Here is a 12724-nt window from a genome sequence, read left to right on the forward strand (position 1 = left end):
GAAGTGCTCCCTCTGCCTAACCCCAGTACATGTCAGGTGAACATAAGGAGTCAGATTGATGTATTTCTTAGTGCTCAGTACATCTTAGTGCTGTGAACTTGAAACATTACACTTGAAATGTAGTGTTTGTTGGAATGGGAGTGAAGTGTACTTGAAAGCACTGAGATTGTGCAAGAGAGTGTTGCTGCATCAGGAAGTATTATATGAAGATTATTTGGTCTCCGCTGGAAATGTTGACTGTTCATTTCCATGGATGCTGCCTGACCTGCTGAGTTCCTCCAGCATTTTGTGTGGTATGTGTTGCTTTGGACAACACACAAAATGCCAGAAGAACTCAATGGGTGCTTCCCCTAGCATTTTATGTGTGTTGATCAAACATCTTGATGGCCCTAGACTTCACAATGTCAAACGGATTGAATTGGCTTTTATTGACACAGCCTGTGGGGATCTCAAGGAAAATGAGGGCTGGTCTGGCAAGTGGTTGAGGAATATGTTCAGGATATTGTTCAGGATGTTGATGAGGATATTAAATGGCAGAGTTGACCGAGTACTGATGTTGTTATGTGCTTGTAAAGGGGTGCAGACTGAGATAATCTGTGGCTTTGAAACTGAACCCTGGCAAGTGTAGGCAGGCACCATGGGGAGACTGAATGAGAGCATATTGAAATACTTGTGTAAAAGGAGATTGAAATAGGCTTTGTTCATGGATCGCTCAGAAATCTGATGGCAGAGGGGAAGAAGCCATTCCTAAAACATTAAATGTGCATCTTCAATTTCACCTCATGAATTGTCAACATGACTAGTTGGCATGTCCTGGATGTTGAGAGACCTTCATGGTGGATACTGGATACCACCATGTTTCTCATCCGTGTTCTGTGTAAAAAGTTAAGATGTCTATTCTGCATCCAATTGTAAAGAGTCACCATAAATAATGGCTGTTCAGCCTCTCAGTTCCACCTTTTCAAAAGTACTTGTTACATTTGGTTAACAAGAGCTTCTCCATAAGATGTTATTTTCTTTGTATATCTTTGTTAGGTGTCTGTTTTCATGCATCATGTTTTGCCCATCTGTTGCAGTTTCATTTGCTTCTCAATCTCCCTTCCCCACCACCACCCTCGTCCCCTCAAAAGGCTGAACGTGATACAATCATGTTGGTCCCTGCATGTCACCACACCAGCCTCCTCACCCAACATCCAACAGGATCTCACTGCCAGTAATATCTTTCCCTCTCTCCTCTTTAAGCAAGGACCACTCTCTTCATGACTGCCTGAACTGCTCAACCCTCCCAACCCCAGTCCACTTGCACTTTCACCCACAACTGTAGGAGGTGTGACACCTGTCATTTCACCTCCTGTGACATCACCCAGGAGCCTAAACAGCCCTTTCAAGGTTCATCTGCGCCTCTTCCAACCCGGACTGCTGCACTTGATGCCTGCTGTATGTTGGAGAAACCTAAGCTCTTGCACTCCATCTTCATCGGCCATCTTCAGCTTCTGACTGCATGTTAAACTCTAACTCCCTCACCAACCAGTCTGTCGTCAGCTTTCTCCATTGCTACAGACAGGCCAAACCCAGATTGGAAGATCAACTCTCGGGTGGCTTTGTTATAAACACTGGATTTTCCAGTTTCATGTAGTTCACATGGCCACATGTATAGATGATTCTTTTCCACACACCCATTTGGGTTTCTCTTCTCTATGTTCACATTTCCTCCCCTCCTCCACCTGGTTTCACCTGTATACCATCCTTTCCCCATCTAATTCCACCTCTCATCTCTCAATTTTGGCATTGCTATATATTGGTCCAATGAATGGTCTCAGTCCGAAATGTCGACTGTTTAATCCCCTCCGTAGATGGTGTCTGACCTGTTGAGTTCCCTCTGCATTTTCTGTGTGTTACTGGTAATCTTTCCTCTTCCCCATTCCCAACGGTAGATGTTGATGTACACATTTTGTCTCCACAGATGTTCGAGTTTATTGTTATTCAATCATACATATAGACAGCTAAACAAGACAGCATACCTCTGGGGCCAAGGTGAAAAGCACAGTGCATATACATACACACAATACATTTAGTTATGATCCAGCACATAGTCACAATACTCCATTAGGACAAGTTCCTTGGTGGCATGGCCTGAAGATTGACAGGTTGACATAAAGTGTGAGGTGCATCTTTATGTATGACAGTATAATGTTACTGGCACGATGATAATAAAAGAATTTTTTGACGTGCTGAGTTCTTCCATTGTTCTGTTGTTAAGATTCCAGCATCGGCAGTCTCTATTGTCTAGATTTCTGAGCTTCTGAAAGTCTTTTTACCTTAACTCCATAGTAATCTTGTTGACGAGGGTTTCTAATCTCTGTAGGGAGACGTTTTGCCTTCTTACATGCAAACTGGTTTTATTTTGTTTTACTTTGAATATTTCCATAAGACATGGGAGCAGAAGTATGCCATTTAGCTCATGAGGCCTCCCCCCCACCCCGTAACCTTTGATGCCCTTACTAATCAACCTCTTTTAATACAAAAGATTTGGAGTGTTTTATATCAGAATTTTGAGGGCTGTTTAACAATGGTAGCTCCCATTTTGAAGACTCTGTTAATGCCTATTTACAATGATAAAAATAAATAAAATCTCAATACTTTGATGTGACTAAATGTGTTTCTACCAATAACCAAGGTTGTTAGATTTTGGATTCTGAGATTCTAGCTATTTTTATCTTGAGACCAATGGTTTTGAGTTTGACATGTCAGCACAGCCATTTGGAAATGGGGTTTAGTGCTGCCTCTTACCTAGTCTTGTTAGAGCTTTGGGCCATAGGCAAGTGGAAAGATTCCTTCCACGTGGATGAGTACGAGGGCATAACAAGAACCAGGGGTGTGGGTGCATTTAGGGGGTGGAGAGGATTGCCTTTAACCCCACAAAGTAATGACTTGGTTTCTGTTGTGATTAGCACGTCAAAGGTATCTGATGACGAGGCAAGGAGTCAGAAGACGTTCTCTCCAGTTTTAAATGGTGCTGTGGATGGGACATCTGCGAAAACGGAAAACAAGTGAGTTTGCAGAGAGGTGGCACTGATGCACAGCCCCAGTCAGCATAGTGATTAAAATATCATTTACCGCCAGCTACCGTGACATCAGTAGTCACGTAATCCACATCGACAATATCCTGGCCTGAATAACTCATCTTTGTTTGCACTATTGTACACCTAACACATATATTTCCACAAATTTTATAGCAAGCTATAGAACAGCAATATGATGAACTTAGTTCTTCACATATTTTCCTTTAAGCAGATACACACTCCACTATTAAATATGTTTACATCACTCTATAAAGCAGTTGTATTCTAAGTCGTCTCCAGTAAATGTGTGTTTCCTTGTGTCTGGATTTTTATTGTGCACATTTAAATCTATGCCTTTGTCATTGCTTCATCTCTACCTTTTGTGTGATGTAATGTTATGGCTTTAAAAGGCATTGGTCAGACTTTCACTTTGAATATTGTGAGCAGTTTTGGGCCCCTCATCTAAGAAAAGTAGCAGGGATAAGTTCCCACTATCTATTAAATGCAACCAATAGCATGCATCTCAATAGCCTGTGACATCCAACTCCAACACCTGGCCTTCATGTGTGGCTTAGTTACTAAGCCTGGTGGGACCACTTCTACTGACAGGAGAAGGGGCAAAGGCGGGTCTGGTCTACGTGGTTGGCAGCTCACCTAGGAGAAGGAAAACTCTGATCTCAAACCTCCGTTACCTTGCGGCTATACCTACTCATGGTGAAAGTTTCAAGAGTAAACCCCACGGGAAAAATCTGGAGGTGGAGCCCCTATGATAGTCCTACATTGAGTTCAGCAATGACTGGCAACTCCTGCGATGTCACTGGTGCCAAACTTGCTTTCTGCTGTTCTTTTGCATTCATCATCTGCATGGACAGCAGCTTGTTTTCCATATCGTACTGTCCTGGCTTACATATCATGTAGACAGCTGGCACACAGCGTCCATGGTCAACTGCATCCAATGAAGGGCCTCAGCAAGATCTAAGAAAAGATCTGCTGTCATTGGAGAGGATGGGTTAATGTGTAAGCAGCATTTGATGGCTCAGGACCTGTACTCACTGGAGTTTCGATGAATGAGGGGGATATCTCGTTGAAATCTACTGAATATTGAAAGGCCTGGAGTATATGGAGAGGATATTTCCTATAAGACAGCAGAGTTAGGTCATTTGGCCCATCAAGTCTGCTCTGCCATTACATTGTGGCTGATTTATTATCACTGAGCCCTATTACCCTGCTTTCTCCCTATAACCTTTGATGTCCCGACTGGTCAAGAACCCGTCAAGCTCCACTTTAAATATACTCAATGGCTTGGCCTCCCCAGGCATTCATGGCAACAAATTCACCACTCTCTGGCTAAATAATTTCCTCCTCAACTCTTCTAATTGGACATCCCTCTATTCTGAAACTGTGCTCTCTGGTCTGAGGCTCCCTTACTATAGGAAGTTTCATCTCCACATTCAGTCTACATAGGCCTTTCAATATTTGGTAGGATCTCAGTGAAGCCTATTCTTCTAAACTTCCAGTGAGCACAGAGCCGTCAAGCATTCCTCAAGATAATCCTTTCATTCCCGGAACCATTCTCGTGGAAAAACCTCTGGATCGTTTCCATGCTAGAAATTCATCAATTCCATCATCCAAATCATCGACAGGTAACGTGAAAAGTAGTAGTCTAAGTATGTTGAGGGAGCCTAAACCAGAGGAGAGTCCCAGAATAAAGGGTGTCCTTTTAGAATGGAGATGAGGGGGAATTTGTTCAGCCAGAGAGTGATGAATCTGTGGAATTCTTTGCCACAGGCAGTGGTGGAGGCCAAGTCTTTATGTACACATAATGCAGAGGCCAATAGATTCTTGACTGGTCAGAACTATAGAACACTACAGCACAGTACAGGTTCTTCAGCCTTCCATGTTGTGCTGACCTATATAATCCTTAATAAAAAAAAGTACTAAACCCACACTACTTTCATCCATGTGCTCTTAAATACCCCTAATGTTTTAGCCTCCACCAGATTCAGATTTAGATTCAGTGTATTGTCATTTAGAAACCACAAATGCAATGCAGTTAAAAAATGAGACAACATTCCCCCAGAATGATATCACAAAAGCACATGACAAAACAGACTACACCAGAAAATCCACGCAATGTTTGGCAATCGCCAATCCAGAGTTCGGAGGGGCTGCTGCGTATTCATATCGCGCTACCGTCTAATGTGTTCCCTGGAAAGGAGCTCCAAATCCACCAGACAAAAACAAGACCAAAAACTAAAGCTACAAGACCTGCACAAAACCACATAATTACAACATATAGTTACAACAGTGCAAACAATAGCATAATTGATAAAAAACAGACTATGGGCACAGTAAAAATAGTCCAAGATGTTAAAGGACTGTAAGTTCAAAAGAAATCACCACAGTTTCCACAAGTCCCCAGGGTCCCTACAGACTCGCCATCCCATGCTGGCGGCAGAAGGAATACCCCCGCTATGGACTTCCACGGTGCCGCCAGACTCAGCCTCGCAGACGCAGCACACGCCCAAAGCGACCTGACCGCAGCGGACTCCGAGTCAGTCGAACCTCTGAGCCTCTGACCATCCCCTCCGGCACAGCGTCTCCGAGCTCCATCCTCTGCCGAGCGTATTAAGATGGACCCGCCAACGGCCATCAGCAAAGCGACCCTGAGGATTGGGGGCCTGTTCTTCCCAGCAGGGTCCCGGACCTCACAGAAGCAGCAGCAATGAAGAAAGTGTTCCTGGAATTTCCTGATGTTTCTCCGTGCTTCCATGTCCGTTTTCAGTCGATTATGATTGTGCACGGCACCCCACTTCACAAATAACAGATAATCAGTTCCGGAGTGGCCGCTGCAAGCTGTGTCACACCGCCATCTTGGATCATTGAAAATTGGATCACCACCAACCCTGGCAAGTCATTCCAGGCACTCACAACCCTCTGTGTAAAAAAAAACTTAACCCTGACGTCTCCCCTAAACTTCCCTCCCTTAATTTTGTACATATGCCCTCTGGTGTTTGCTATTGGTGCCCTGGGAAACAGGTACTGGTTATCCGCCCTATCTATGCCTCTCATAATCTTGTAGACCTCTATCAAGTCCCCTCTCGTTCTTCTACACTCCAAAGAGAAAAGTCCCAGCTCTGCTAACCTTGCTTCATATGACTTGTTCTCCAATCCAGGCAACATCCTGATAAATCTCCTCTGCCCCCTCTCCTTAGCTTCCACATCCTTCCTATAATGAGGTGACCAGAATTGAACACAATACTCTTTAAGTGCGGTCTCACCAGAGATTTGTAGAGTTGCAACATGACCTCTCTACTCTTGAACTCAATCCTCCTGTTAATGAAGCCTAGCATCCCATAGGCCTTCTTAACTACCTTATCAACCTGTGCAGCGACCTTGAGGGATGTATGGATTTGAACCCCAAGGTCCCTTTGTTCATCCATGCTCTTAAGTAACTGACCATTAATCCTATACAAAGTCTTCTGGTTTGTCCTTTGAAAAAGCATCACCTCACACTTGTCAGGATTGAACTCCATCTTCCTTTTTTCTGCCCAATTCTGCAGCCTGTCTATATCCTCTTGTAACCTTCAACCACCTATAGCTCCATCCACAACTCTTCCAATCTTCGTGTCATCCGCAAACTTACTCACCCATCCTTCCACCTCTACATCCAGGTCATTTATAAAAATCACAAATAGCAGGGGTCCCAGGACAGATCCCTGTGGCACTCCACTAGTCACCGACCTCCAGGCAGAATGCTTTCCTTCCACAACTACCCTCTGCTTTATTCCTTTAAGCCAATTTTTTATCCAAACAGCCAAGGTTCCACTTATCCCATGCCTCATGACTTTCTGGATGAGTCTCTCATTAGGGACCTTGTCAAATGCTTTGCTAAAGTCCATGTAGACCACATCCACTGCCCTACCCTCATCAATTTCTTTTGTTACCGCTTCAAAAAACTCAATCAGGCTCGTGAGGCACGATCTTTCCTTCACAAAGCCATGTTGACTATCCATGAGTAGACTGTACTTCTCCAAATGCTCGTAGATCCTATCCTTAAGAATCCTTTCCAGTAGTTTGCATACCAGTGACGTAAGACTCACCAGTCTATAGTTCCCAGATTTCTCCCTATTACCTTTTTTAAACAAGAGAACTATATTTGCCATTCTCCAGTCCTCCAGCACTTCCCCTGCAGCCAAAGAGTATTCAAAGATCATAGCTAATGCTCCTGCGATCTCTTCTCTCAATTCCCACAACAACCTGGGGTATATTATATCTGGCTCTGGGGATTTATCAATCTTAATGTTTTTAAGAAGATCCAACACTACTTCTTCCCTAACCTCCACATTGTCCAGCACACAGGCCCGCTCTACTTCGACCTCATCCTGATCAAGATCCTTTTCACTTGTGAATACTGAAACAAAGTATTAATTTAGGACCTCCCCAACCGCCTCCGCCTCCAGGCACATGTTGCCCTCTTTATCCTTTAGCGGTCCCACCTTCGATCTCGTCATCCTCCTATTCTTGATGTGCACATAGAACGCCTTGGGGTTCTCCTTAATCCTACATGCCAAGGCCTTCTCATGCCCCCTTCGAGCTCTCCTAAGTCCTTTCTTTAGCTCTTTCCTGGCTACCCTATATTTCTCATAAGCCCCTCCTACTTGCTGCTTCTTATATCTAACATATGCTTCCTTTTTCCTCTTGACGAGTTGCCTCACATGTTTCATCAGCCACGGTTCCCTTTTCCTGCCATTTTTTTCCTTGCCTCAGTGGGACAAACCTATCCTGAACCCAGCTCAAGTGGTCCCTAAACTTCTCTCACATTACTTCTGTGCTTTCCCCATTGAACATCTGTTTCCAATTTACTCTCGCTAGTTCCTGCCTCATCCCTTCAAAGTTAGCCCTTTCCCAGTTAAGCGCTTTACCATTTCGTCTGATTTTATCGCTTTCCATAGCTATGCTGAAGCTAAGGGAGTTGTGGTCACTCTCACCAAAATGCTCCCCCACCAAGAGGTCTGTCACCTGACCAGGTTCACTACCCAGAACTAGATCCAGTATAGCCTCTCCTCTCGTCGGCCGGTCCACATACTGCGTCAGGAATCCTTTCTGAACACACCTGACAAATTCAGCCCCATCTATCCCCACTCAGGAAGTGCCAGTCAATATGAAGGTAGTTGAAATCACCCATAACTACTACCCTGTATTTCTTGCTCCATTCTAAAATCTGCCTGCTTATCTGCTCCTCGGTGTCCCGAGGGCTATTTTGGAGCCTATGGACTACTCCCAGCACAGTGATTGATCCCTTTCTATTTCTAACTTCCACCCAGACTGACTCCGTGGACAATCCTTCTGCAGTGTTCTCCCTTTCCATAGCCGTGATACTATCCCTGACCAGCAATGCCACTTCCCCTCCCCCCCCTTTTCTACCCCCCCATCCTATTCATTTTAAAACACCTGAACCCCAGGACCTGCATCATCTAATCCTGCCATTCCTCCAACCAAGTTTCAGTAACGGCCACAACATCGTATTTCTATGTACTAATTCATACTCTAAGTTCATCCTCCTTGTTCCTAGTACTCCTAGCATTGAAATAGACACATTTTGACCCCTTTAACTGGCTACAATTATGTTCTGTCCCCTGCCTGTCCTTCCTCATCAACTCCAAACTCTTAGCATCATGCCCTTGTCCTTCTACCTTAATCCCTGCACTCACATTCTGATACCCAACCCCCTGCCAAACTAGTTTAAACCCTCCCCAACAGCTCTATCAAACCTGCCCGCCAGAATATTGGTCCCCCTGGGATTCAAGTGCAACCCCTCCTTTTAGTACAGGTCACACCCACCCCAAAAGAGGTCCCAATGATCCAGAAATCTGAATCCCTGCCCCTTGCTCCAATCCTACAGCCACGCATTTATCCTCCACCTCATTCTATTCCTATTCTCACTGTCACGTGGCACAGGCAGTAATCCCGAGATTACCTCCTTTGAGGTCCTGCTTTTCAACTTCCTTCCTAACTCCCTGTAGTCTTTCAGGACCTCTTCCCTTTTCCTACCCATGTCATTGGTACCAATATGTACCATGACCTCTGGCTGTTGTCCCTCCCACCGCAGGATATCTTAGATGTGATCAGAAACATCCCGGACCCTGGCACCTGGGAGGCAAACAACCATCCAAGTTTCTTTCCTGCATCCACAAAATCACCTGTCAGAACCCCTGACAATAGAGTCCCCTATCACTACTGCCTTCCTCTTCCTTTCCCTACCCTTCTGAGCCAGACTCCCAGGTAGGCTGTCCTCAACAGTACTCAAACAGGAGTACTTATTGTCAAGGGATACTCTCTAGTACCTGACTCTTTCCCTTCCCTCTCCTGACTGTGACTCATTTCTCTGTCTCCCGTGGCTCCAGAATCTCTATCACCTCCTCACTCTCCCTGACCAGACGAAGGTCATTGAGCTGCAACTCCAGTACCCTAACACGGTCCCTTAGGAGTTGCATCTCGATGCACCGGGTGCAGATGTGGCCATCCAGGATGCCAGGACCTCCCACATCTGACACCGACCACAGAAAACTGGCCTCACACACATATTACCTCCTATTGCAATCAACCACTGCCCCACCTCGTCCCGTTACCACTGAAGCCCGTGGAGCCAAAGCCCTTTCACTCCGCTGCCTCTCACTCCACTGCCCGCTGGATATGGCTGCCTTCTTTTTAAACCATTCGCGCTCAACTGGCTGACGTCACGCACCTGCGCAGTTTGGCCTCTCTCTTCCCCCCCCCAAAAACTGAAAATGTCTTCCCGCTGGAAATCCTCAGGTGCTCTCCCGCTGCCTTCTTGTTCCGAATCAGGGCATGAAGGATACGTGGGCTGAGAGGAAAATTTGGCAGTGTAGACTTGATGGGCCAAATGGCCTAATTCTGCTCCTATATCTTGAGGTTTATGGTCTTGCAGCTTATCATTTCTTGGGTAAGAGATGCAAAACTGCTCACTATATCCGTGTGGTTTGACCAGTGCTTTATAAAGCCTCAGCATTACATCCTTGCTCTTCTATTCTAGTCTTTTCTAAAATGACTGAGCAAACATACATCACTGACTCAACCTGAAAGTTAACCTTTAGAGAATCTTGCGCAAGGATTCCCAAGTCTCTTTGCACCTTGATTTCTTACATTTTCTTCCCACTTAGAAAATAGTCTGTGTCTTTATTCTTTCTACCAAAGTGCATGACCGTACATTTCTGTAGGCTCTATTCCATCTGTCACTTCTTTGCCCATTCTCTCAGTCTGTCTAATCCTTTCGCAAACTCCATGCTTCCTCAACACTACCTGGCCCTCCACCTTTCTGCATATAGTACACAAACTTGGCCAGAAAGCCATCAGCTCTGGCATCCAAACCACTGACATATAACATGAAAAGAAGCAGTGCCAGTATATTGGGAGAGTCTAGGGCCAGAGAGCACTGCCTCAGGATAGAAGAGAGGTGAGGAGGAATTAATTTCGCCAGAGGGAGTGGTGAATCTGTGGAATTTATTTCCACAGAGAGCTGTGGAGGCCAAGTCATTTAAAGTGGAGGATGATACTGATTAGATTGATTAGTAAGAATGTCAGAGGTTATGAGGAGAAGGCGGGAGATGGGGTTGAAAGGGAAAATAAATCTGCCATGGTGGAATGGCAGAGCAGTCTTGAAGGTCTGAATGACCCAGTTCTGCTCCTATGTTTTTTGGTCTTGTATCTTTATGTGTTGCTTTCAAATCCCCTCTAAGCTTCTCTGAGTTAGGGTGAAGTATCCCAGCTATCCACTCAATCCATGTCCTTCAAGCCTGGGCATTTGCGTGAATCGATAGAATGCGACGGGATGTGTGGCTATAGTCCCTGTAAGGATCTGTGTTTGGGAAGGTATTATTGACCTTGTGTATACATTACTCGGAAGATGACATAGAATGCTGTGTGGTCAGATTTCTTTGGCACATTGTAATAAGTTTGGTTGCAAGCAGTAGTTTCTAAAATGATTCTGCAACTATACATTAGTGATTTGTAGAGCCATAGATCACAACAGCTCAAAGACAGGTCCATTGGCCCAGCTAGTCCAAGCCAAACTGGAATAGAGTCATAGAACACGTCAGCACAGAAACGGGCCCAAGTAGTCTACACTAAACCACTGATCTAGTCCCATCAACCTGCACCCAGATCATAGGCCTCCATACCCCGCCCATCCATGTACCTATCCAAACTTTTCTTAAGTATTGAAATTGACCCTGCATCCACAGTTTGTGCTGGCAGCTGGTCCCACATTCTCACCAACCTGACTGAAGAAGCTCTATATAACGTTCCCCTTAAACATTTTGCCTTTCACCCTTGACCAAAAACCTCTAGTTGTAGTCTCACCCAACCTCAAAAGAAGAATCCTGCTTCATTTACCCTATCCATACCCCTCATCATTTTGTATACCTCTATCAACTCTCCCTTCAATCTTATACATTCTAAAGTCCTAACATATTCAACTTTTCCCTACAACTCAGGTACTCAAGTCCCAGCAACAACATACCTATAAATTTTCTCTGCACTCTTGCAATCTTATTTATATAACCATATAACAATCACAGCACGGAAACAGGCCATCTTGGCCCTCCTAGTCCGTGCCGAACCCTTAATCTCACCTAGTCCCACCTACCCGCACTCAGCCCATAACCCTCCACTCCTTTCCTGTCCATATACCTATCCAATTTTACCTTAAATGACACAACTGAACTGGCCTCTACTACTTCTACAGGAAGCTCATTCCACACAGCTATCACTCTTTGAGTAAAGAAATAGCCCCTCGTGTTTCCCTTAAACTTCTGCTCCCTAACTCTCAAATCATGTCCTCTAGTTTGAATCTCCCCTACTCTCAATGGAAACAGCCTGTTCACGTCAACTCTATCTATCCCTCTCAAAATTTTAAATACCTCGATCAAATCCCCCCTCAACCTTCTACGCTCCAATTCTTAATTCTTTCCAGTACATAGGTGACCAAAACTGGACACAATACTCTAAATTAGGCCTGTTACGAATCTCGTAACTGGGTTACTTACCAGCAAAGATAGAGGAGTCCGTTGGAGTCTGATGATATTATTTTTAACAGTATTTATTAGTAAAAATACACAGAAAATAATATCAATGCAAATCTACAGATAATATACGTCGTCCATACTAAACCTAAAAGCGCGTGTATAATAACAATCAGAAATAAGCTCTGTCGTTGTCTAGGGGATAATGAATTGTCCGATGGAAATCTAAAGTTCATTTCAGTTCATACAGGCTGCTGTCGTTTGTCGCTGTGTTGCAATTGTTGGGGAGAGAGAGAGAAGAATGGGAACAGTTACCGCTATTGTTTTTGCCAACCTTCCTTTATGATTTCGATCCGTTGGTGTCTCATTGTTGTGACCGTTCAAGTATGACCTCTCCTTTAGCTAAGCCGTTCTTCCATGATGAGCCCGCCACCCAGGCAAGGGAGGACACACACGAGCTCTCACCGGCTTTTGCTATAAAACGCTGTCACTGGATTTCTAGCGTTTCTCCTGGTGTGTCTAAGGGGTGTTCCCAGACCCGTCTTTTATCCTCACTCACGGGGTCTCAGATGTCAATCAGGTTGGGATGATGCAATCCCTCAACCAGACCACTCTGGT

At 44.8% G+C, this 12724-nt stretch overlaps 1 protein-coding gene across 2 annotated transcripts in view; it reads left to right on the forward strand.

The window, feature by feature from the left end:
• Positions 1-12724, forward strand: part of LOC132383261 (serine/threonine-protein phosphatase 6 regulatory subunit 3-like) — a 212668-nt gene that overhangs the window by 183205 nt on the left and 16739 nt on the right. The window contains exon 23 of one of the 2 annotated variants that reach the window (XM_059954219.1): positions 2952-3050. The exons of the other annotated variant lie outside the window; for it this stretch is intronic. Within the exon in view, the coding sequence (XP_059810202.1) occupies positions 2952-3050 (99 nt within the window). The remainder of the gene's footprint in view (positions 1-2951; positions 3051-12724) is intronic. 2 annotated transcript variants of the gene reach the window in all.

The sequence above is a fragment of the Hypanus sabinus genome, chromosome 29 (genome assembly GCF_030144855.1).
Source record: "Hypanus sabinus isolate sHypSab1 chromosome 29, sHypSab1.hap1, whole genome shotgun sequence".
NCBI lineage: Eukaryota > Metazoa > Chordata > Chondrichthyes > Myliobatiformes > Dasyatidae > Hypanus > Hypanus sabinus.